This window comes from Cygnus olor, chromosome 3 (genome assembly GCF_009769625.2).
Source record: "Cygnus olor isolate bCygOlo1 chromosome 3, bCygOlo1.pri.v2, whole genome shotgun sequence".
Taxonomy (NCBI): Eukaryota; Metazoa; Chordata; class Aves; order Anseriformes; family Anatidae; genus Cygnus; species Cygnus olor.
In genome coordinates this window covers 75097077-75122836 of record NC_049171.1, presented here as the reverse complement: position 1 = coordinate 75122836, position 25760 = coordinate 75097077, and the positions used below count along the sequence as shown (strand labels likewise).

General features: G+C 41.5%; 1 protein-coding gene across 1 annotated transcript in view; it reads left to right on the top strand.

The window, feature by feature from the left end:
* Positions 1-1479: 1479 nt before the first annotated feature.
* Positions 1480-25760, top strand: part of RPS6KA2 (ribosomal protein S6 kinase A2) — a 295053-nt gene continuing 270772 nt past the window's right edge. The window contains exons 1-2 of the mRNA XM_040554039.1: positions 1480-1730; positions 4844-4888. Coding sequence (XP_040409973.1) covers positions 1668-1730; positions 4844-4888 — 108 coding nt within the window. The 5' untranslated portion in view covers positions 1480-1667. The remainder of the gene's footprint in view (positions 1731-4843; positions 4889-25760) is intronic.

Genomic DNA, 25760 nt, shown 5'->3' with positions numbered 1-25760 from the left:
CTTGACTGTGAGGAGGGTGGTGAGGCACAGAAGAAATTGCCTAGAGATGTGGATGCCCAGTCTCTGGAAGGAATCCATGTTCAAGGCCAGGCTGGATGGGGCTTTGTGCAACCAGGTCTGGTGGAAGGTGTCCCTGCCCATGGCAGGGGGTTGGAACTGGGTGGTCTCTAAGGTCCCTTCCAATCCAAACCATTCAGTGATTCTATAAAAATCAAGATGATGTGATATCATGTACAACCTCTGTACGTCTTTGGGAATGCGTCCATTTGATCAATGAAGGCCTCTGGGTTTGTGCTCTGAATGCATTTTTCACTTGATTTTGGCTCTGATCTCACAGGTTGGGCACCAGGAGGCAGTTCAGGGGCACCTGTGCATCAGGTTCCAGGTAGTAAATGCGTCCCCCTCTGACTCTTGCTGCTGGAGGAGAAGCATGGGCAGAGCACGAGAGACGGGCTGTGCAGCAGCCAGGTACTGCAGCTTCTGATTTCAGGTATGGGTCTGGGATGTGACTGACTGCACCCACACTTTTTTTTTAGAAGTGGTCATGTAGGTATCTAATTGCTCAATCTGTAAAGCAGATGAAGCTGCATAACTGGTGTTACAAGTTGTTAGTTCAAAGTTGGTAGATGCCAGGAAAAGTGTTCATATTTCACTGGAGAATTAAAAGACTGAGTTCTTGCAGTTCTGGAGGATCTGAATACACAGCTCTCTTCATGGCCCTGTTTGATGTGCCTCTTGTGTTATTGCAGTCAGTGAGGTGTTGATTCTCCTGTAACCCTGTGTGGTATTTTGGGTTCAGCAGCTTACTGTTGAACAGCATCACAGGGAGCTGAAATGAAGAACACTGCTTGACCCTTCCTCTGTGCAAATCGTAGTGAAGAGCACTGCTGCTATGGAAATAAACCGTGGCTTTTTGAGTGTGGAACAGAAGAGAAATGCACTTTGCACGGTATTTGCTCTGAAACGGTTCTTTGAACAGTGCCTTATTTAGCAGCAGTGTGCCTTTCATAAGATGATAATTAAGTTGCCAGAAGAAGGTAACCTGCCCGTTTCACCCTGGATTTGGTCGAGCACCTGCAGGGACCGTGGTGCCTGCTGCTGGCGCGATGTGTCATGGCAGTTGTAGTAAGCTTGCAATAGGCTGCGAGAGCTGGAGGAGGAGAGGAAGAGGCTTACTACAGGCAGCGTAGTAAGGGAAAACAAGCACTTATCTCCTGGCTTACATGTTTTAATACCGGAACGTGGGGCCGGGTAAACTTCACGTGCCCTTCTGCCAGCAGCGCTCCCTGGCACTGAGCCGAGGGGTGGGCAGACTTCCACCCCCCCCCCCCCCCGGGCTGACCCTAAATCCCCCCCCCGCCCCTCGGAGGGGCCGCCCGGTGCTGGGGGGCCCGGCCCAGCCCGGCCCGGGGGCGGGGGCTCTTCGTCTCCATAGCAGCGCCGCAGCATCCTCGGCATCCCCGGCGCCGGCGGGGAGCGGAGCACAGCGGGGCTCCCCCGGGCTCCCTGGGGCTGGGTGGGCTCCGAGCCTTCTTCCGAGCGGCCGGAGGGTCCCGGCGCCGCCTCGCACCGTCCCCATCCTTTCCTCCCGCTGCGCTCTCCTCCGGCTTTTTCTATTTTATTTTATTTTTTTCCCCCCTCCCCGCTCGCGGCAGGCATCGCCCAGCATGCCGATCGCCCACTTGCTGGAGCTATGGAAAGGCATCGAGGTGGAGCCCATGGAGACGGAGGTGAGCGGGAGGGCTGCGGGGACCCCCACCCTCCTTTCCGAGTATTTTGCAGCCCCTCCGCTCCCAGCTTGGAAACCTCTTTGGTGCCCCAAAGCCGGAGGGGACCAGGGGGCATCAGGGCAGCCCCGAGGTGTGGTGATGGGCACGGTGTGAGGGCAGCTGCCTGCCTGTGCTGGGGTGGGAAACAGAGAGGGCTTGCTTTGTGGTGAAAGGGCAGCTTGTGTGGCCTCTGACTTGAGGCTGGGGTGAGTCTGGGGTCCTTGCATCTGTTTTGGGTTCTGAGAATCCTCGCGTCTGGCTTGGCATCGGCACAACCTCGGGGGAAGTCAGACCCTCAGCCATCCCCTTAAAGCACCAGGCTGTGCTTCCAGGGTCATGTTGGAAGCATGTAATGCTGTGATAGCTGCCTGGCTGCTGTGGTACGCATGCTCATGATTTGTCTGTAGTAGCTTCTCTACCTGTGCTTTAGGACTCTTACTTGTATCTAGGAAGGAAGGTATCATGGTTTTGTGCAGTAACAGGCACAGCTGGTTCCTCAGCATTTCTGTTGCTCTTTTGTAGTGCAATAAAAGTGATGTGTTCTTAGTCAACTGCTTCCAGCACAGGGTACATGGTTGTATCAGGTGATGTAAACAGACCAGTAAAACCTGGGAGAGGTGTGTGTGTTTTTTGTCTTGTACCACTGAGTTTCATTTACTCTTGCAGACTTCCTAAGCTCTTTGGCTGGAGTTCTGAAATGGATTTTGGCAGGGGTGTTGGGAAGGAGAGGTGAATTAAACTTCCAGGCTACAGGGAAGGTACAGCACTTGTCTCAAAAGCTGAGTTGCTGAACTCTGGAGAAGGTTTTTGTATTAAGTGCTAGTTTAAATACCTGAGCAGTACAGTTGCAGCGATACTATAGTGTGTAATACCCATGCAGCTTGTTGTGAAGTCCTTAGGTTCAGAGCTAATTTGGGGGCTCAGAGAGATTTGCACTCTGTAGTTCACTCCCTTGAATGAGCGCGGCCTCTTGCTCCAGTTTGCGCTGTGCGAGTCTGAGTGCTAACAGACAAGATTTGGGTGACGCATATTTTTCCTGATTCAAAGTAGTCAGCTGGCACCTTGTTGAGCTATGTTCTCAGTCAGGAGATGTGTATAACTGTATTTGCTGTGAACAGTTTTCTGCTGGACATCAGAGAAATTGTGCTCTTCTTTCTCAAAACCAAGCCTGCCTCTCCATTAACCACAGTATTCAGAGTCCATGTGCTCATTTGCTCTCTTCCTTCCTCCTTCCACATGCCGTGTGTGTTCCTCCAGCATTTTTCTTTATGCCCTAGACAGAAAACACTGCAACCGTTGCCCAGATTGCTTTATTTGCATCAGCCCCTGGGAAGAACACCCCCAGATCGTAGGCTGAGCTCTCAGCTCTGCACTAAGGCCCAGTGACTGTTGCTTGAGACAACAGCTTTCCATTTTCACCTCCCTTGGTCAGGGAGCATTTAGGTCCTCCTCCCAGTTAAAGGGAGGAAACTATGTGGGTCTCCTTACCAAGAGTAACTGACCCTTTAGAAAGCTAGTTAATCAGATGTTTTTTGTTTAGCGTTTCCTGCTTTCAGGAATACTGTAGTTGTGAGCTATGTTGAGATAATCAGTCCTGATGAGATTTCAGCTATGAAAAGTTTACAGACATTAGGGAATTACAGGCATAAAATTTTTGTGGCTTAGATAAGAACAACAGATAAAGCACCACTTAGTCTCTTGAATTTATTGGTATCTTTTAAGCACATTAAATAGATGCTAGAGTTTATAACTCTCAAGTTATGCTGTGGATAGAATTCCTAAAGGATCCTTTACTCAAATCTAGTTAAGGTGTGTAGAAATTAATTTAATCTCATGGGCTATTGTTCACGAAGACCAGTCGTCTTTTCCATCGGTGATGGTGTTGACTCTTTACTGAGTTGGCTGCAGCTTAAATGTTTGTGATTGAACCCCTTCTAGGGAGCTGTCATGGGCTCTGAGTCTGTGTGGGATAAAATGTTTTCATGACTGTCTGCAAGTTGTTCTTTTTCACGGAAGCTTTTCACAGTTGGTAGACAAGGAGGGAGACAGTTCCCTCTCTCTTATACATATGGACCTGCTTCTCATCCCTCTCTTGATGCCAGAAAACCTTTTAAAACAGATGCATTTAAGAGTGCCTGTGCATGACTCAGGTGAATGACTTGCAGATATTAAAGACAACATTTATAGTAAATCAATTGTTTCATAAGGAGGAATGCGTTGACGGCGTATTCTGTATTATGTTTTGCAAGGAAAGATTGGAACAAAGTCCTATTTCTTTTACCTGTTGACTCAGGAGGTCATTAATTGTCTGAGAAGTAAGCAAGAACACTATTTGCTGGCTCTGGAATTTCTTTGTGCTTATTCAAAGTTATTGATCCCTCTCAAGCTGTATGGATTGGGTAGCGAGTTACAGCCTTGGAAATGTTTTCCCAAGGAAGAGATGCATTCTCAAGCTCTAATCTTTCTACTTGTTTTCTAAAGGGTTCGTCACTTAGACTTGAGCTGAGCATGAAAAGTTAAGTGTTAATATTCACATGGAATTTGAGTGTTTGGAAAATCTCTTCCAAGCATATATATATATTCTCTTCTCATTAGCAAGAAATACTGTTCTTGTTCTCCAGTTTAGCTTATTAATGAATAATCTAGTTTAATTCTTCATTCATTCTTTTGTATTTCTATGACAAACCCAGCTTTGATAATTCATCAGCAATTTTAGTGCCAGTGTTCTTCTATGTGCTCTAAGTAAATATATGTACCTTTTAAAGTTGTTAACACCTGGATAAGTCATGTGCAGACTCAGCAAATAGTACACAGTTTTATCATAGCTTACATATCTCTCTGAGAGAAAGCAGACCCTCTTGAATTCAAAGGTTAAGTTATCAGTGTTAAGTGTGAATAATTGAACATGCCTGGTGTGGTAGTACAAATTTGGAGTGATTTTAACAGACTAAATGTAAACTGACTACATTTTGCACTAAATCTTGGCTTAGGGCTGTACATATGCAATATTATGTATGCAATAATGTATATTTAAAAGATGTTTTTCCTTTCTTTTTTTTTTATCTCTTCACTAGTCTGTGGTGGAAGATGCTGCCCTGGATGAAGAACCTGTAAAAGAGGTAAGTCTTTGTCTCCCAAATATTAGTAAATGATTATATCATTTTTTTGCCTTCGTGGAAATAAAAGGTCTCTGTCTCTTATCTGCATGCTTCAAGCCCTGAAGATGCAAGAACCAACATGTTTTTGGTCAGTCATCTAACTGGAGGCTAGAGAACTTTATTTTACAGATATTGTTTTTCTACTGGCTTTCCAATAAAGGGCACACAACTTCCCTAGATCTATATCTATCTTGCAGAGAAAATTGTGTAATGGCTTCAGGAAGAGTAACCATCATCATAACACTGCTTAATTAGCTCTAAATGCTATTAAACTTTGAATTCATTCCTGCTCATCTATTAGGCTGGCACTTCCTCCAGTGCAAGATTAAGTTAACCTTTTCATGAGTTTACAATGTTACAATAATGCAAATAATACTGTTGAGCTATTTCTCTACAAAGAATTGTAGAAAAACAGTTCTTGCCTCAAAGATCTTAAGTGCTGAATAGAATGTGATAAGAAGATACAAAGCAGGTGAGAACAAATCAACGATCAATATTATGATGAGCCAAGGGTGAAACTTGACTATAAAACTGGCTACTGCTGAACACAGGTGTCAGTAAAAGGTACTTCTGCTGGTCTGAGTAGAGTAAACAAAGGGTGCTTGAAACATGATTAGAAATTTCTTTATTTCAAAAAGTGAAGGAGACTGAAAATCTCTCCAGGGTTGAAGGGAGATTACAAATACGTTCACCTGAATTGCCACTTCTGAAAACACTAAGCTTCTGTTTCCTGTCTTCCAGCAATCTTACCTTACTCCCTGGAATTTCACATTTTACCTTTGTGATGTTTGGGTTTTGGTAGAGGACAAGTTATTTTTGCTTTCTGCTATGCTAAGGGAAAAGTTTCAACCTGACAATGTTAGAAAGTAGAATAAAGTCTCGGTTTTGAGCTCTGTGAAATAGATATAACTTCAAAGTGTAAATTTCTCCACTTTTTCCATTTTTTCCATTCAGCTTGGGGCTGAAACTAAGTGCAGGTAACTGGCCTCATCCATCACATTATCTTTTCAGAATATTGCTGAGGATTAAAATTCTGGGTAGTGGGCTCTTGGGTTTTAGGAGGATTAGTTTTGCTTCATTTCCAAATGAATTTAAACCTAGTTAATTTTCATTAGGGATGCATCTTATGATTCTGAAGTTTTAACTTTGTTAGGAAAAAAAAAAGTGCTTAATGATTACTTAGAGAGCACAGGACTGAGGTTTCAATTTTTTTTTTAGTGTGTTTACTGCTCGAAGTACTACAATTTGCTATTTGGTATCTGTAATTGTGTTTAGCTCTTGTATGTCTGCTCCCACTTCAGCAATCGCTGTGTCTGTATTTCAGATGGGAGTGAGGTACTTATGCCTGACCGAAAAACCTGCTGTAATGATGCATTAGAAAACATGCACATGGTGACTACTAACAAATCCTTGGCAGCGAAATATGACTGTGAAATGTAGAATTGTCCTCGCTATTCACTGAACTTCACTCAGTGTGGTTTTGTTATATGGTTCTACAGAAAATATAGTAAGGAACTGTTGTTTTTGTTTTCTTCTGCCCTTCCTCTGCTGCTGTCATGTTATTTCAGACTTTGGCTTAGTCTGTAACTGTTTTATTTCTATGAAGCTTGCATCTTACTGTAGTGCTCTTGAAGAGAGCTGACTGCAGCTGAGGTGACTCTTACTGATATCCGTCCTGACTGTGCCCAATCTCAAAGAGTTTTTCCATAAACCATTGAAGTATGATTTAAGGGGTGAATTGAAATCATGTAATGCAATGGGTGACATTTGCTCAAAGGATGTTTGTCATGAGCTTGCTTTAGGCTATGTAAGCTTCTTGCTGTTTCTCTTATCAAGTGTATGGTACAGACGGACGAGATGGTGGCAAATGAATTACAGAAACAGCACTTCATATTCTTCTGAGGGCTGATCTTGCTGTTGGAGAAGTTCTTTAAGTGTCTTGAAGGGCACAGCCGATTAATGGGATTTATGGAAACAACAGGTGTTTGAGGCACATCTCATTTCCAGAGCAGCATGTGACAGGGCTGCTCTAGAGCTGTGTATCTGGGCTACTTAGGGTTGATCTCATCAAGGTGTTCCCCTAGTAGGCCCTCCTAAAACCATGAACTGCTTGTCCTGTCACAAAGGCAAGCAAGTTGACTGGGGATTTCCTTGAGAAGGAATTTTTAACTTGTGGAGCAGTCTTTGTTTAGACTTGTGGGATCCAGTTTTTCCATAAAGTGATTCTTTTTGACAAACTGGTCAAAGAGAAATATTTATATATATAATAAGCTTGACCACATATTAGAGGCACAAACGCATACTTAAAGGCACTGTGCTTTGTGGTCTGGTCTAGGTCCAAGTTAAGCATTTATATTCTATCTAAATTCTTTCCTGAAGTTGCAGTTGGCAGCAATGTTCTTTGTCACATCCTTCTAAGACAGTGAGCATATGTGCAAGATAGCTCATAGCACTCTGAATTTGCTGCATTTGAAGCTAGCATTCCTTTGCTTCAACTTGTTTGACCCTTTCAAGGGGGTTTGCGTACTTTAGCTGAAGGCTTGTAGGGGAGTTTCAGGAAAGTAGAGGGGAGATGCAGGAGAAGTACTGATAGCCAACCAGAAACAGAACTGTGTAAAACCTCTAGATTTTGCCCTATGATATCTGCAAGGCAAAACTGAAAATGTCAGGACCTGGATTTACTGTCATCTCCTGGGTTGAATTTCCAAAAACACACAACTTTCTGCTGACACTGTATACTGTCATGCAAGTGTGAACAATAAAATCAGAGGGAGCAAAGATGGGTGTCCAGTGCTGTCTCATGGAGAGCATGCACTGCAGGCTCTCTGCTCCTGACCACAGGGGAGATGAATTTATTAAATCCTAATGAAAGACCAAACTCTAATGACACTGAAGTTTTTTTTAAGTTACACATAGAAGTGATGGCAGTATTTCTTAGCTGAAGAAATGTGTTGTGATCATACTGAGGAAAGCATAAAACCCCCCATAGCAGTGAAAACTTGATGTTCATTGTTCTAGTGCTACTACCACGATGATGATGTCCATAGTGAAACAGTCATGTGAAACAATCCCAGTTTTCTCAGTCCCCCCATTTTGTCAGATGCTCTCATTTCTCACCACTTTTGTGGTGGTCCACCTTGGGCTTGCTCTAGTATCTCATGGACTGGAGAGCCCAGAACTGGACAGAGCACTGAAGATGTCTCACTAGCCATGAGTAGAAGGGAAGGATCATCCCCCACGACCTGCTGGCAATGCTTTTTATCCAATGCAGTCCTGGTCTCCTGTTGACTTATGTTGCAAAAAAGGGTGCATTTATGGCTTATTTTCAACTTGTTCACCAGGACTGCTAGTCAGTGAATGACTTTAACTGTTGAGTCCAGATTTTATGCTGCACGCTGATCTGAAACAGAGATCCATACAAGCCTTTCAGGGATCACGTGATTCTTTATCTAAATGTAGATACTGAGTGAGCTTAAATGCAGGTCCTCATCTGATTACTGAGAAAAGATGACCTTGCATACATCGTTACAAAATTACACTAGTGACATATTAAAGAGGCAACTTATGGGCACTGTTCTTCTCATCTTTGTTTCCTTAAGAATATACTATGAAGGCAATGTAAGTTGTTTAATTCTTGTGTTGGAAGGGGTTTTTGGATCTCCATGACTTATTTTTTATGAAGGCTTTGATATGTAGTAACTTTGATCTTAAATCACTTTTTCTGATATTTTGGGGGATTCATCTGCAGTGTCTGTTTTTTAAAGCTAAACTGCAACTTGTTCTGGGATGAATATTGAACTCAGTTTATGCTCCATTTTGTATGGAGTTATGTAAAAAAAAAAAAAAAAAAAAAAAAACTTTGTGGAGGTGAAGGGTTATTCCACTATTGACTTTGTACTTTCTGCAGCTATTGTGAAGATGCTGATGACCTACGGTGAGTGATGACCTGTGTTAAAACACCTAGAGAATTCTTGATGGCTGAAGGCTGACACATCCTATTTCTCAAAAACCTTGGTCTCGGAGAACCAAAAATGAATTCAGGGTCAATATCCATTGAGACACTAATGAGGAAGTGTGATGGGTTCCTAGCTATGAAACAATGTAGCTGGTAATTACACAACGTAGCTGGTAATTAAAATTGGTGTCAGAACTTTCCTTGCCTTAGATTAGAGCTGGTGCTCAATCCTGCTGAAGTGTGACTCGTGTGTGTGCTGGCCATGGTCATCTCAAGTGTTTAATGAATCAGGACTTTGTTATGGGAGTGATCTCACCTCTCTTCTTGATGATACAAAAAGTGCTGCTGTAGTGCGATGGTGCAACTCATAAAGTTCAGGGAAATCTTATGTGTGAGGCCCTCCCCCACACTTTTTTACTCCAAAGCGGACACCAAAACAATCTTAACTCTGATTCAAATAATCAGGCAGGCACTCAGTATATAGCAATATTTGTATTCTAAAGATTTTAAAATTGTTTTTGCAGACTGGACCATAGTAGTCGTCAATGAGCAAATGTCATGCTGAATGGGGAAAAGAAATCGTAAAACTGTACGCAAGTTGTAAAAACACTCGAGTTAGGATGCTTGGTTTTGAACAAGGATTATTAGCTTAAAAAAAATAATCATCTGTGGGAAAACTATTCCCTCATGAAAATGAACCTGTTCCATAATGGCAGCTACCTGCCCAAGAGTGTGTGTTAGCTGTGAGCTCCTTGTGTCATCAGGAAAGATGAGTCACCTGGCAGTCCCAGGAGTCAAGGATAAACTTTCTGTGATGAGTATGGTACCTCCTAGAGAGCTGCGGTGCTTTTTTTTTTTTTAAGTGGAAACAAACTACAATTTTACACATAGATGGCTTCAGCTGTAGGGTGAAGTCCATCGTTCTTCATTAGAGTGAACTGAAAAAGTAAATTGTTTCTTTTCCTCTAATGTTCTTGCTGACTACTGCTTGCTCTCATTAAAAACATGTTGAAATACCAACTTCATGTTCAAATACCATTTCTTCCCCTGAATCCTCTTCTCTTCTTTACCTCCACTCCTAGCCTGTATATTCTTTTAGCTATTTCCAAGGTTTGTGAATAATTGTCCCCAAAGAAAAAGTGATATGGCAAAGAATGAATGAAGCAAGACAAACACTGCTGATCTGGAAGAAAAAGTTGTCCTCTAACTACTTTATTTCAGAGATGTGACGAGGAAAGTCAGAAGGTAGCTCCACCAACTCTGACTAAAATATATTCTCAAATGGATGTGTTAGACACAGAATTATCCTGTTGTCATTGTAGATGTCAAAAAATAAGCTTTTGTTTCTAAGTACTTACATGGTTTAGGGTACAGTTTATTTTATTTGAGGACCTGCCTAGTTTTCCCTCTTGACTAGAAGGGGAGCCATGGGTAATTAACTTGTCTGGCTGTATTTGATCAAATGAGTCAAACCCAGAACTTGTGCAAGTTTAAAGGGCTTGTAGTCAGTGCTTGCACATGTATGTTACTCCTGGAATTTCACAAGAGTTATATCGTGTTGGACGTTAGCAGCAAGTGAAATCTGTACTGTGTGGTTGTTCTGAACATGCTTTGGAAATTAAGGGAAAAAGGTGTTCTTTGAACACCTGGATACTTAAAACAAGTAGATGTTTTATATTATTTGGCCAGTTATTTGTAACAGGTGTCAGGAAATTCATGTTGTATAAACACCTCTATGGAGGATGGAGGGTTATATCTACCCCAGAGAAGTGTGGAGCTGGAATATAAAGATTTGATGTCTAGGGTTGCAGGTGGGTGTTCTTATAGCATTGCCTGTGTGAAGTTAACTGCAAATTCCGAGGTATTCAAGATTGATTCAGTATCTGTACGCAGTTTTTCATATCTAAGTTGCTTAAAGTAGGTAAAATGATAAAATGACCTCTTAGTAGTTACATGAAGTTAAAACCTGAAGTTTTATAAGTACTTTTATTCTGGATGTGTGGAAGGAGCTTAGTGAATTGCAGATTTTAACCCTGTTCAGATCTGTGTCATTTGGAGTGGGCTTGGATTTCCTGATGGTTATTTCACTATTATTGTTTCTGTTTTGTAGCTGCTTTCTTCCCTTTTTAATTGCTGTTTGTGTGAAGTCAGTAATTAGCAGACTGATTACTGGGTTCTTTGAGTCTGGTGTAGGATTCTTTCTGTCACCAATCTGAAAAGAAAGAGGTGGGGGTTAGAAGCAGATCATTCTGTGTACTAATGAGCAGTTTCATGTTTGATGGATGATTAAAATACTCTACCTTTTTTATTGATGTCTTTTGTCATTTGTGGTGCCTTGAGGTTTAAACATGGCATTAAAGTATGCTTATTCGTGTTTAAAAACCTGAATAGATAGCCTGGTTCTTTCGTATGCTGCAGCAATCACAGCTCTCACTTCTAGTGATCTGGAAGCGGGGGGAAACCCCAACATTTATCAAGCTAAAACTTTCTTCTTTTTATTCTTTTTAGTCTGTTTCTCAGCTTTCATCTGCAGTGAGGAGATAAACCTGAAATATTTAATACTACCTCTTACAGAAGAAAATAAAAATAACAGAATGAGTAATACATTCCTGTTTAAAAAAAAAAAGACAATCTCATTTCCAGGAATGTGCCTTATTTAATGTGACTGGATTGCTTCCTGTTAAGCACTAATGCTTTTTTAATGTATGTTGTCTCACGTATTTCTTCTACAAAAAAAAAAAAAAATCAAATTTTGAGAGAGACCTCTTGTACAGGTATCTATTACAGCAGCTTTTTAATATGATTAGCTGTATTTCTTTTTTAAGGCGACTGAAGGTTGTGAATCATCCTTCCTACAACAGGTGCTGATACAAAGAAATTAAAAAGCAAAAGTAGTGCCTTGGTTAGGTCAGTGAGCCCTCTCTGGCTGTCACCTGAAAATTGTTTCTGCCTTATACTGGAAGAGTGTACCTGTTAATTTCCCCATCCTGCAGGGTGTCTGAGGGCTGTGTTACAGCACAGGTAGTTAAAGGTGCATAGTGCCCTGCTTGATGTGCTTCAGTTGTGGTCTTGAAATCTACCTTGAGCACCATCTCTAGTTGAATAGAGAGGTAATGCTAAGAGTGGTTTTATAGCCTTTTAACTAAAAAGAATGTATTTGAAATGTCTCGTCTCTTCACCTCCTTTCAAATAATGCTGGAAAGCTCCTTAGAAGGAGAGCAATGGGAGAAAGAAGGCTATTTTCTGTTCCTAAAAACAAAGCTTAGCGCTTAGCACTCCTCATCCTCCCAGTGGTAGCATTGCTGGCTGCACTGGACACAGTGGGCCTCTGTGGCCTGGTTTTTGTCCAGAGCCTGTACTGCCACAGCCCTGCAGAGGAGTTGGTGGCAGAGGTGGGCTGAAGGAGTTTGAAGAGAAGCTTCCCTGGGGCATCTTCCTTGGTCTGGCCTGCTTGTCAACATGCAGCTTGCTCTAAAAGTGGCCAATGTTCCTTGGCCCTGGGGGTGCCACCCCAGCAGGGCTAGGTGCCAGGTAAGCTGAGTTGCCCTGAGGTGTGTTTGGTGGTGCAAGAAGGAACTCTCCATCACAAATGACGTTATCTTCTATGATTATTCTGTCCCTAACAATGGAAGATATCAAAGCTGAATACTTAAGCATGGTATGTGTAATGCTGTTAACTTCTAGGTGAAAGCTGAAAGAGTACCCATTTTCTTTAAATTTGGTAGGGTTGCTGCAGACTTGCACTAGAGGCCCAGAACACATCCTACATAGGGAATGGGGTATTTTGAGAGAGGAGGAGATAAGCCTTTGCTCTGGAGATGTTATCAAATAGATAAGAAATGTCTAGTCTCTAGAATAAACTAAACTGTTTTGAGTGGGCTGTGATGGTAGGGGAAGAGGGTTGTGATATCATCTTGAGGAAAGCTGTGTAAAATGGACCTTTGATCCCAGCTGAGTGGTGGAAACTGAAAAGATGCTAGAGCCATGGCTGGACAACATGAAAGCAGTGCAGAAGGTAGTGATATGAGTAGCAGGTCTTTTGAGCATGCTGAATTTTTGAGCTGTTGTTGTGGAAGGCCATGAAAGAAGACACTAGTCTCTTAAATTGGGTGGTTCTGGTCAGTGCTAGCAGCAATGCACGCCATTGTTCCCTGGTGTGAGTAAAAGACCTTGACGATTTTTGCTGATGTAAAACTTGTTTACTAGGGCAAAATATGTAGAGCTGCTTGCCTCTTTCCCAATCACCTTTTTTTAATTGTTACACTGGGAGGAAGGACACAGCATTGCTGTACCCTTCCTGTTGTTTCCATCACTGTTTTGATATTTTGTGTAGCAGTCCTATTACCAGTGTCATGGAAAAGTAATGGGAACAATGCAACAAATGTTTAGTGCTGTCTTCTTTAGGACTAGCAAGGTGTTAATGCTGCCTTTGCTGTGCCAGACTCATGACTTGAGTGGGAGCAAGAAGCAAGTGGAGGTGTTTGTTTGCCTCTTTGACATTCAGTGGTGCCCTTGATCTTGTGGGCCCCATATTGACTGGGGAAACTGCTGTGCAGATCAGCACAGCAATGATAGAGAGGATACATAAGTAGTGCTAGTATCATAGGGTAATTTATTACTTCATTGCAATCTACTTATAAAATGGTGGAAGGGAGCAAAGGACAATGATTACACTTCCATTTCCCTGCAACAATCCGGTGGTCTGTCTTTTTAATTTGCTGTTGGTCTCAAATTTTATAGGTTGTTATCATGGGAAGTGATTTATAGCTCTGTTATGGGTGTGTTGTGGATCGTTCTAAACTAGATACCCGTTGCACACTTTTACATGGTCTTCTGGGTCTTCAGATATTAAAAGTCTCTTCTCAGTCATCTTATTTAGTTCAGTGAATTGTCACAAGTCTTGTGGATGGGTAACCTGTGAACAACAGGAAAATATATAGGTATCTGTATAATGTATTTTATTTTAGCACCAGGATTACATTGTATAAGCTCGATCTCTTCTGCTAGCAGCAGCAGATCTCCTCTTCAGATCAATATTGCATTTCAGGGCATATACTGCTTAAGTCAAGAAGCTCAGGATACTGCAGTGTCTTACATTATTCAAAAGAGTGTCACATAAGTGTGTTAACTATCGAGTGAAGTAAATGACATACACGACTATGAACAACTTCATGCTAATGTCATTACCACTGTCTCTTCCTATTAGTCTTTGGGCTAGATGTGCCATCCATTCTTGGATGCAGTTTTTGTGGAAGACACTAAAATGAGAGCAGAGGATGAGTGCTCCAGCTTCAGTTGATGACATGCTGAGGATTGTAAGAGGGCTTGATGTTAATGCCCATACTAGTATTGGTTGGTCAGCATCTGTGCTTAGTTATGTTTTTTTTTCCCCCCCTTTCTTCCTATCCACAGTGTATTGCCTATGAAGCAGAATGTTTCCTCTTGGATTCATGCTGTAGTAATTATTCAGTTCCCAGAGTAAGCATTTAAGTTCATGTGTTGCTCTGAGCTGCTCCTGTGATCTAGCTTCCATGATTCATACTCATGCTTGCCAACTGGAGTTAGTGTAAGGCTTAATTAAATGTGTAAAACATTTTGAACTTACTGAGTCATTTTCCTGAAATATGGTTTGTCATGCTGTGTGTAAGCTGGCAGACTTGCACACGTCTTTGGTCCTCAGAGCCAGCTTTTGAATAAATAACTGGTGCTGGGAGGGTTGGTGTACATACTGTTTATGAATAGTCAACCTTGAAGTAACCGCATTAAAAAGGATATTTAATAACAAAAAATGCCTAAGACTAATGGGTATATACTCAGTTTGCAAGTGAAAAATGTGCTTTCTTTTTTCCTTCATGCTCATCACAGAATTTGAAAACCATGGAGGCTGTGATGTATAGCTAAAGCTGACGTAATCCTGTTGATGAAGAAACCAGGCAGAATCCAGCTCCCCTTCCTGGAACTATGCAGTGTCTCTGTGTTTGAAGCAGAAATTTGAAAACTATCTGCCTTTTAGGCAGACAAGCAGGTGTCTTCATGGAGATCAGCTGGGAGTCACTCAAACACTGACTCCTGGATCCTCACTTTGACTTCCCTAGTACTTCAGTTTTACAGTAAACACTTCTGTAAATGTAGCATTTAAAACGAAATTGAATACTTTAAGCTGCAACTGTGGTGAGGAATAGAAAACTTGCTAGAATATCTGAATTGGAAAAGAAGAAATTTAAGTTCAGCTTCCATATAGACTAACTGTTTAACTGGCTGATGATTCACTGTTGGGACTGCGTAGAGCAGTAGGAAATTATTCTTGTTCTTGCATGCTTTTACCAGGTTCTTCTATTCTTTCTTCTAATAGTTGTCTTTAAAGCACTGTAATTTGTCATGTCAGCTTTGGGAGAAAACGAGACAATTTGACCAATGCTCTTCAATAAACCTGACATTTGCATTCAATTCCAAATTTTGTGGGCTGGCAGTATACTGTAGGGACCTGAGATTTTTAATCTTTAGCTTTTCTGGTAGTTATATTTAGTTATATCTGCCAGTTAAGTGTTTGTATGCTGTGCTGTGGTTACAAGTACAGAATAGGTAGGCATGGCATTTGCATTGCTTCTATTGCCTGTGGAATGTTTCATCTTTGCAGTATTTACTTTTGGGAAAACCTAGAGCCATGGGCAGTGCTTGTTATGTGTCTACAATGATTTGGATTTGACTTGGACTGTCTAAAATGGATTAGTTTGCCAGGTCTGATGTTGGGACTGTGGTGGATCTTGCATGGTGGTGTTAAGAGGACAGCCACAGGATGTTTTCTTGGGAAATCCATCCATCCATCCCCTCTGGCTGGAGCAGAAGATCCTTCTGGCTATTGCAGAATGAGTTGAAGTGGGCTTAAACAGAACTGTTTTCTGTATTTATTCTGTGCTCTTGTTTGCTTGTAAAGGCCCATAGGTAGTATCTGTTCTCTAAATATTTCTACTTAATGTCTTGAAGGCAAACAAAAAAATTACAACTGCATCATGGTATTTAGATTGGTATCTTGGTGGTCTTTAAAAGTGCATTGCAAGCATACTTCTGACAGCAAAAGGAAGACAAGAATGTTACTATTTGGTGACCTAAACAGCTGTAAATATCAGTGAACACTTCTGAGCCTCCTTTCTAATAGGTTTTGCTTACGACACAGTTATGAATATGAAGTCAAGGTACTTCTGGAGTACCCAAGTCAATTTTTTTTAGTTGTTGTTAAGGGAGAGAGCTTGTTCAGCTGTGACAATCTACTGAACCTCCTTAAACATGATAATTTATTCCTGGCGTAGTAATCCTCATTCTTGCTGAAGGTTTTAGGCCTCAGCTTTGCTGATATAAGTAAAGGCATAGCTGGCTTTCTAAATCAGACTGGCCAGCAGGAAACATGCAGAGCAAATGTTTACAGGGCACTTACGCAGGCTAACTTGAGCAGAACTTCTGATCCTTTTTGCTGAGCAGAGGCACAGTATCCCAGTGGTACAGCTGGAGCAAGATCAGTGCCTGGTTCTGTGGGAGAAATGGGCCATCAAAGTACTGCTTTCCCTTGCTTACCCCTCCTGCCCCTTTCATTCTCCTTTAACGTAGACGTGGTCCACATGTGAACAGTTGGAGGAACTTCTCTGCGAGCAGTGCAGCAGTCCTGTGTGAGCTGACAGCTCAGGGAAACATTTAATGGCACCATAAACGCTGCACAAGGCAGATGCTGACTGCAGGGGCAGCAGTGTAGACTGTTTTCCCTAGCTGTCTGGGTATAATGGCTTGTGCCATTTTGAAGAGTAGATCTAACCCAGATTAGGGTGTTCCTTTTGTGTTAATTAAAGACTTTCTGAAGTATGGTGAGCGCTTGCAAATCCTGTTCACTGTACTGCAGCAGAGAATATGGGCACTGGATGCCTCCTGTGGCATTTCAGGGTGAATCTCCTTGCTTATAGTCTGTTTGGCAGGAGAGAGAAGGAAAACAAAAACACTTCAGCTTTTCGGTAGCTGGACAGGGGAGTTTCTCTGGGCCTGAATAGCTGACTTCCTTACAAAGCACATGGCTGAACACTGTTCTGCAGCTTAAAGGGAGAGATACTGCTGTCATCTGTCTGAAGACAACAGTCCTGCCCGAGAGCCTAGGGTTTTACAGGTAGATTTGAGGAAAAATCTTTCTTCCCATCAGATCAAAAATAATTGTCCTTACAAGGTTAGAAGAAATCAAGATTTGGGAGGAGTGCTACAGAGTCAGGTAACTGATCTGGGCATCCAAGTCTCTCTGTGCATTGCATATGCAAAGTTATTGTCATAAACAGATCTTCAAGACTGAAACAACTTAATTGTTTCTCTTTGTTTCTGAGATATTTTGATCTCATACTGCAAAATAAATAGTGGACTAAATTTGTTAAAGCGGAAGCAGGAGAGCTTCCTGTGTGACTTCTCTAATAGTCATTTAAAAAAAAAAGGTATGTAAGAAGTCAGGATCAGCTTTCTTCTCTGCATGAAGAAAGGGCATAACTCACTCCCCAGATGAGTGTATTTCAGGGGCTGAGTGCTCTCTGCTGCAAGAGACACTATGCTGTTCAGCCTGTTCAAATTAGTGTAAGTATTCAATGACTGAAAATGGTACCAACTGCATACGATGGTATTAAAGCATCTGTTTTGGTTATTCTTTGTTCTTGTTTTCTGGCTAATTTGAAGAATAACTCTGAGGCAGTTTAAATGTGAAAGTAACCTGGGACTCAGAGATTTCTGTGCTCATGGGAGATACTGGATTTAAAACCACTTTCATCATGTGTTGTTGTGATGTAACAAAGTTTCACAGGGCTACGATTTCCTGTTATGATTGGTAGATGGGACTTTTCCTTAAAACAAAATAGATTTAATTTTTTTAATGTAAGGCTGATGAGACGGATTCAGACATGTTCTTAGTAAAACCAATGAGTATTTTAGCAAAACACGAAACCTGGAAGCATCCATAGGGGAAAAAAAAAAAAGGCCAGTTGAACCATTGAACCAATAAGCCTGTTGGGTACCTCCATCTGTGGTGCGGAAAGTGTTGCCTATCCAGTCCTGTGCCTGTATTATAAATATTTCAGGTGATTCTGCTTGAGTGTCAGGGACAGGATATGATCTATGCCCTGTATCTCTTAAAGTTGATTTAATATAGCACACTTTTGAACAATGCTAAAATAATTTTGGAGAACATAATGTGCCTCTCTTACCAGGTGCTACTCTGTAGCTGGCTGTAGTGTCTCTGCATTTGTGGGATGGTAGGTTCAGTACCAGGAGGTTCAGTACCAGCTAGGGGATGGCAGCATGAGCTTTAGCTGCCAAGCACATAGTGTCTGAAGAGCCTAACCCATACTGTTTTGGCTGCGTTGTTATATTGTGCTGGACTAGCCAGGCTGAAGCAAGCAAATAAATGGCAGACGCGTCTTCTGACTGCAGTGTGACCATATGTGGTCTGTTGCCATGGGGACAAAATAATTCTCATTTACAGACTTGTACTGGAAGCTCCGGTATGCTGAGATGGCATGGCCCGTGAGCAAGCACTTATGCAGCAGTTTGTTGTTGAAGGACGCTGCAGTTGATAGATTCTGAATTTAATCTGTGCTAAACACTAAGTTTTCACTTCATAAGTCTTCAGCATGTTCCTAGGGAGACAACACAATGCTTAGGATTGCACTGGATAATGCAGCCCCAACAGTAATTGGGGCCAGCTTCAGTCAGACCTGAAAAAGGGGGTCACACCTTGGATGGATTGGTGTTCTCAGAACTTTTGGCTAAGTCGGCAGCTGAGTAGAAATGAGACTGAGAATGGCGCCCTTCCAAGGGAAGAAACAGCAGAAGGGCTATCTGATGAGTTAGGCAGGCTTCCTAGCCTGCTTCTGTCCTTGTCCAAACAGGGGAAGGGGCAGACAGGAGTCTGAGGGACAGCAGCCATCAATGTGCAAAACCAGGCTTTGCCAGCTCTGCTTCTTGGTGAACACCTCTGATTTACTGTTCTTTCTGGGAATGTTGTTCCCCAAAAATAAGTATGCAAGTGTGCCAACTTCATTTTCCTACAGAAACTGGACTGCACTTTTTTGCAGCCACACACTGACGTGGTTTTAAGTCTTGCTTTCATCTAGTTACGAGACTAGATCAGCTTTGAGGGAGAATGCACTTTAAGGACAAAGCGTGCTATTCCTCAGCACGTGTCTGTGAGAGCAAAAAGCAGATTTTATTTTTGTTAGTGCTGTGCAAACACAAACACTATTTGTATGACAGGGAAACGCTGTGCAGCACTTCCTAAATACCCATCTTCAGCGTGTGCTTGGCTGGCTTCAGCCGTGCTATCCTGCAGACAACACTGACATCTAGTGTGGCTCAACTCAAGCTGCACTGTAGCTGCACAGCCTCAACTGTCGGCTTCTGAAGCTCCTCCTATCGAGTTCAGTAAAACTTCCTTTAATTTTAAGATGTCACAACGCCTTTGGTGCCTGAGAATTTATCAGTTCAGACGTGAGGCAGCTCGCGTGTGCCTTTGCTCCTCTTTCTGGCCGCTGGCAGAAATGTCGCTGTAGTGAGCGGTGCGTCCTCAGGAGCCTGATGTTTTGGGAAGCGTGGTCCCTTGCTGCTTGTGGTGACTTCCTTCTCTGGATGGTGGGGTTATGGTGATCAAAGACACATTTCCACATCATACTAGACAGGCAGCCATCCCCCTAGTGTCTTCTAGTGATGGCACTGCCTCAGTCATGCTACTGTCACCCTTTGGGTATTGATAGGATGCTTGCGCTACTGAGAGTAATGTGGTTCTGTGCCTTTCGGTTAGTGCTTGCTGGGATGTCCTATGTCCTTGACATAGGAGAGCAGGTCCTGGGGAGCTGAAACAAACCGCTAAAGCAGGGTGAAACTTCAGTATGGCAACTAAGTTATTTCTGATCTTGAAGTTAAGCTATAGCATGGATTGTAGCAGAGCTCCCAAGTAGGTTTTGTATGTACATGTTTTAAACTACTTTGTGTGATACGCATCGTGTATCCTTATACACTGAGGAACTGCATGTGGTGTAAGTGCTGGAGAAAACAGAGTGCTTCCTAGACAATAAATATACCTACAATTATTTACTTTATTGTAGCAGGACTCCGTCATAATTCTCTGCACAGCCATATCCCAGATAAGTTTAAAAAACAAACAAACAAGAAGTCTCCCCTCTAAAATCTACCAAATCCTGCTCCCCGGCCCATAATCATCCCACTTCGGGATACAGTCTTAGCCCAGTCTAACTTGGGAGTGGTTTCTGCTTGGCCCAGGATGTTGGTCTAGGTGACCTCTAGAGGTCGCTTCCAAACTAAATTATTCTAAGGATCAGGATTTTAGTGCGCATATATATATATATTATTTCCCCTCCTGTTCTGGCATAATAGATAAGGAAAGATCCATTCTGTGTGTGTTTTTTTTTCCTCAATCCTAGTCTGCCATTTAAATGGAAGGTGCAGGAGAAGTGCTCCTTGTTCACTAACAAAATAAACAGCTCACCAACTCTAGGACTGTGCTGGAAGCAGTTGCAGGGATATGGCAGTGCTGCAAGCTATAGCGACTGGTACAGTGGAGGGCTGGCACTAGGTAGCTTGGGTACAGTGATCAGTTCAAATCTGTCAGGGTTTGAATGCTGTTTGGGTTACTATACCTTTCTGGGTGGCATGCATTAATAATGGTGTCACAGAGCTCAGTTTGGGCCGATCTAAAGCAGAGTTGTAATGACACATTTTGGTATTTGTGGTATATGCATTTATCTTGCTCTTTAATTGCAAGTGCCTTGAATCGCAGTGCGTAGCTGCAACCTATAACTAGAGCAATGAAATTGTTCTGGGGTAATTGAGTGTAGTTGTTGAGCTTGCAGTAACTTTATCCAACAGTAGAGGTCTGTCTTGTTTAGAAAACACGCAATTTTATCAGTTAAGAACTGATCAGCATTGGGAAAACCAGAGTAGCTCTTCAGTCTCTTCTTGTTCCATTTATTTGAATGCCAATTTAAACACTTCTACCACGATAAGAGCTAACCTGAAAGTGCTGCCTGTGGTTCAGTGAATCACATTAGCCAGTAGTGTAGGAAACGCTGCCAGTCAAATAGCTGGCACAAGGAGCCAGGACAGGCAGCTCAAGCCAGGGCTTCAGGTAGGTGCAAGTGGACGAAAGTAAATGGCTCACCTTATAGACAGGAATTTATACAAGAGATCTATTTCTTTTAACATTAAATTTAAAAAATAATTAAAAACATCTGCCATCATTTTTATTCAACCCACATCAGCTCTAAATATTATTTGTATTTGGTTGATCTGTTAGGTCTGTGAAAGGAAGAACTCTGGGCAGTTTAGAATTTTTTTTTTTCAGAAGCTGCTAAAAAGCACAGGACTGCAATGTGTTTTTTTTTTTTTGTTACTTATGGCCCATACCTCCTCTAGTTCTGGCATTATCTATTAAAATACATGATTTTTTCCCTTTTTAACCCTTTGGTTGTACTGTTGAAGTATGACTATTTCCCTTTAAGGTGTGATGCTGTGTTGCACTGAACCATCAGAGGTTTATTTTTGGTTTTGTTCAAGCTGAGTGACCTCAGCCCAAACACAAAATCTGTCGCTTAACTCAAAGTTATGATAGCTCCTGCTAATAGTTTTGCAAGTAAAGCATCCTACAGCTTGGCTAGCAATACACTGTACAGATGGTTCTCCTGTTCTCTCTTTTCAAGCTTAACATGTGTTTGCTCTTGATCAATACTGATTTCAAAATCCTGTTTTCAAATCCATTCTTAATTTTGCAAATATGTTTGTAGAGGGGCAGGATTTTTTTACATAAGGCCAGGGGTTGCAGATGGACTGGTCTCTCCCATTTGCTCTGTAATGGTAGTTCTTTGGGTACTTGTCTGCCCAAAAATTTTGAAAGGCAAACACAGAGCAAATTTACATTTAAATAAACTGGATATCTGAAAATTATCACCTTCAGCTGAACGTGACTGGTTCTTGCTGTTTAGTGTGAATACAGTCCTGTATTAGTTGATCTGTAGTCAAGCAGATCTTGAGGTCGCCTAAATCAAACTGCATCTTATCATATTGTTCTATTCCTAATCTTTGTATTAACTGTATGTTTTAAATATAACTTCAGAATCATCCACTATGGATGGTGTTTCTGCTGCTTTGTCCTTGCTGCCTTTATAATTTCAGAGATTTGTTCCTATTCGGGGGAGAGGAAGAATGATACCAAATAGAAGTTGTGAAATAAGATAATATTTAGAAAATTTACAGTTTCTTCAGGCTACTTTGTTCACTTGGTAAGGTTTGTTTTACTGTAGGATGTGATCCACTGCTGAAATCACTTATAACAATTATAACAGAGTATAATTGTGCTGTCCTACATGAGATAATGAGATGATAACAAAGGCTATGTTTTTTTATCTGGGCGAAGAACTTGTACATCGTCATTGCAGCATATAGTGTCGCATTGATATTTCTGGTACATTGAGGTTATGTCATAAACGAAAGAATAGGGACTTTTTCAATCAGGAGAGGAAAGAGTGCTGAGGGTGAATAGGAAAAGCTCTTAAAATATCAGCCACTTAATTAGTTCTAGAAATCTCTTCTAAAATGCCTAACAGTATGCAGGTGCAGCCTTGTGCCAGCTCTTGTGCTGGTGTGAGTGCCCTTGGGAGGTGCAAAATGCAGACAGGAGCACAGTGGTATTCCCCTTGCAGCCCTCCTTCTGCTTGCACACTGTATGGGAGCCACTGGGGACAGAAGGAAGCGAATAGGCTACAACAGCAGAGCTGTGTAACTGTGCTGGTTTCTCCTCATTTGAAATCCTAATTTCCCCTAGTTCCCCTAATTTCACCTTTGAGAAACCTAGTGGAACGTGATTTTTGAGACCAAACAGGTGGTGAATATGATTAGAGGAATGGACAGGAATTTGTATGAGAAAATGGGAAGAATATTAGATCCCTTTTGTTGAAGGTGAGAAAAAAATAAGAGGCAGTTCTGTTTTGCTTTGTTCTGTTGAGTATGTACTGATCAGTGAAAATCACCAAATTAGAGGCAGTTTAAAACTTTCTTGTTTTCTGTACAGGCATCCAAAGTGTGCAAAAATTGCTTGTAACATTGAATTACAGGTAGATTCAGATGGACTCTAATAAATGAAGAGAATAGAATTAAGTGATTTTTTTTTTTTTTCCTGAAGGGAAGATGCGACGTATTTCCAGCTGTGGGCTCTCTTGCTCTTCTCTGAAGTCTATGGCCAAGACTATGCATTAATTATCTGTTTTGATGTGCTCTACAGCTATGAGCAAGGCATAAAGGTCATGGATAGAATAAATTGTTACTGTAGCTCTGAAAAAGTCTGCATTTAGATCATCTGTATTCTTAGAGTAACTAGGCTGTCCAAAAAGATGTACAAGAAGTAAATGCTTGTTAGAACACACTAAATACGTGCTGAGATGCAAGTCAGAATATATAAGGCATTTACTGTTGGCGAATAGGCTTTCCCACTTCATGATAAGGAATTAATTTACAGTGTGAATTCATCCTTACAGTGATTATTGTAGTAAGAACAGTATATGGTATAAAAACTAACCTACTCTCATACCAATTTAAGCACTTGGATTATTCACTTGGATCTATTCTGCCTACTGTCAAAGTCAGGAGAAGCTGAAAAATGTGGTCAAAATCTGACTTTCTACAGCTGCTGGAAGAGTTTGTAGCCCAACAACAACTTACTGACAGGGCATATTCCAGATTTGTCTCTATATTATGTCTACCACAAAGACATGAAAAAACAGCTCAGAGCATAGAAACCCTGTGCAGTTCCAGTTTGCAGCCAGAACTTGAGTGATCAGTTATACCTTCTTCAGAAGTTTTGCTTTTTTTTTTGCATTTATTTGTGTTCAGAAGGACTTAATGAAAAACATTTCTGAAGGCTTCCCTTTTTCCCATTTTTTTTTTTTCCCCCTGCAATCCCTTCCAGATGACATGGTACAACTTATACCTAAAACTTGAATTTGAAAAGAGAAACCTTTGTGCCAAGCTTTGTGTCTGAGGTCAGAACCAGTGTGCCTATGGTAAGGTCATGGTTTAACGTTGTATTTCTGAGTGTTTTGTGGTGTCCCCTTGCACCAGGTGCTTTCAACGCAACTCGTTTTGGGCTAAATTACTGTCATTATTTCTTTTTTTCTTTTGAAGGCAGAATAAAACCCTTAAAACCTTGACCATGATTCCATAAGTTTTTGAGTATAAGAAATTTCAAGAAATATGCTTCTCCTTTTTAAGGAGTTTTCATTTCACTGCACAAAACTTCATCTAGAAGTTCTACAGGCTATGCTGCTTTTTCTTTTTCTTTTTACTTGCAATGTTAACTCTTCTGGGTGTGAAGATCATGCAGCTATTTCTTGATTGAGAACATCCCAAAAGGTTACCCCTGGATCCGTAGGGCAGTAGGGAAACAGGAGCTCCTTTTGTGGGACCCACTCTTTCTTCATTTCTTCTATTGTGTACAAAACCGCAGTCCATATTGGACACTCAGGAAACTGGGAATGTACGAGGGGAAGGTGGCTTGCTTGAGAGCTGTTTCAGAGACTTGTGCAGGATCTGTCAGGTAGTGATGCTTGCTGGTTAGAACAATGGGGGAAAAATCATATCTGAATGCTTTTGCCTGTAACAGGCACCACCAAGCCCCAAACACTGTGGATCTAGCACCAACTACTTTGGGGGTTGAGAGGAGCTCTGCTTTTCAAAGTTAACACTTGATTTGCTACCAGGTGTGTAGTGCTACCCAGAACACAGGTGGTGTCTGCTGCTTCTCCTTCCTCATTGCTCCCTCAGGGTGGCTCTGGAGGAGCTGGAATTCATGCCTCAGGGCAGAGGAAGGAAAAGGGAAGAATGTCATACTTCCAGATTTTTTGAGAAGTGGGAACTGAAAAAAGTTCCTGCAATGAAATCTTCCAGATCAAATATAGTGAGTCTGTTTTTAAATGCCTATTTCAAAATGCCTGAAAACAGTCATGCTGGCATCCTACTTGCTCTAATCTAGCAATCATTGGTAAGATAACAACATCAGCAGTTCATTTGCTGTGCAACTTCCATTATCTTGAACAGATTTATACTAGTCAGTTGTCCTGAGGGTAAGAATCTTTATTTTTTTTTTCCCCCCATAAAGGAAAGAATTCACCTCTTTCTGTGTATTGACCTTAAAAAATTGAAAGGGGAAATGTGACAAAAGGTCTAGTTTTGTTGTTTTGAGCATGTGGATCAATAGCACCATGAGGGAAGACCTTTTGACGCAAGTGGCAGCATGCACGGCCATAGCTGTCATGCTACCCACTTCTAAACACAAATATTTTCAAACTCAGTCTAATGTTTATTAATTGATTTGTCAGGGATGAGCGAGCCAGGGAAGAAACAGGCTTGTATTAACCAATTCTCCTGACATTTTGTGAATTTGAATAAAAACAGGACAAGGTTAAAAATGGATGACTTTCCACTACAGGGGTTGACATTTAGTTAGAAATATTGATAAAATAATTTGCATACTTTTTTTTCCAATTTGCGCTTTCCTCACACTTCATTTGTACTACTCTGAGCTAAAACAGTAAGATGTTTTGTCTTTTCAGGTTTGAGTTACAAAGGTATGTAGAAGGGTAACTTTAAAAATAGGGACAGAAAAAATCTTTAGCACCATCTACCTCTCTACCCTTGGTTCCAGTCCAGAGTAACACTACACTTTCAGTAAAATCTGAGCCATATTTGTTGCTTATATTAAAAACTGTCCTGGATGTTCTATATTCTAAACTAAATAGAACTGCGGAATACATTTTTTTTTTTTCCTTCAGTCTTGCAAGCTTTGCTTATAGCTAGCTGGCT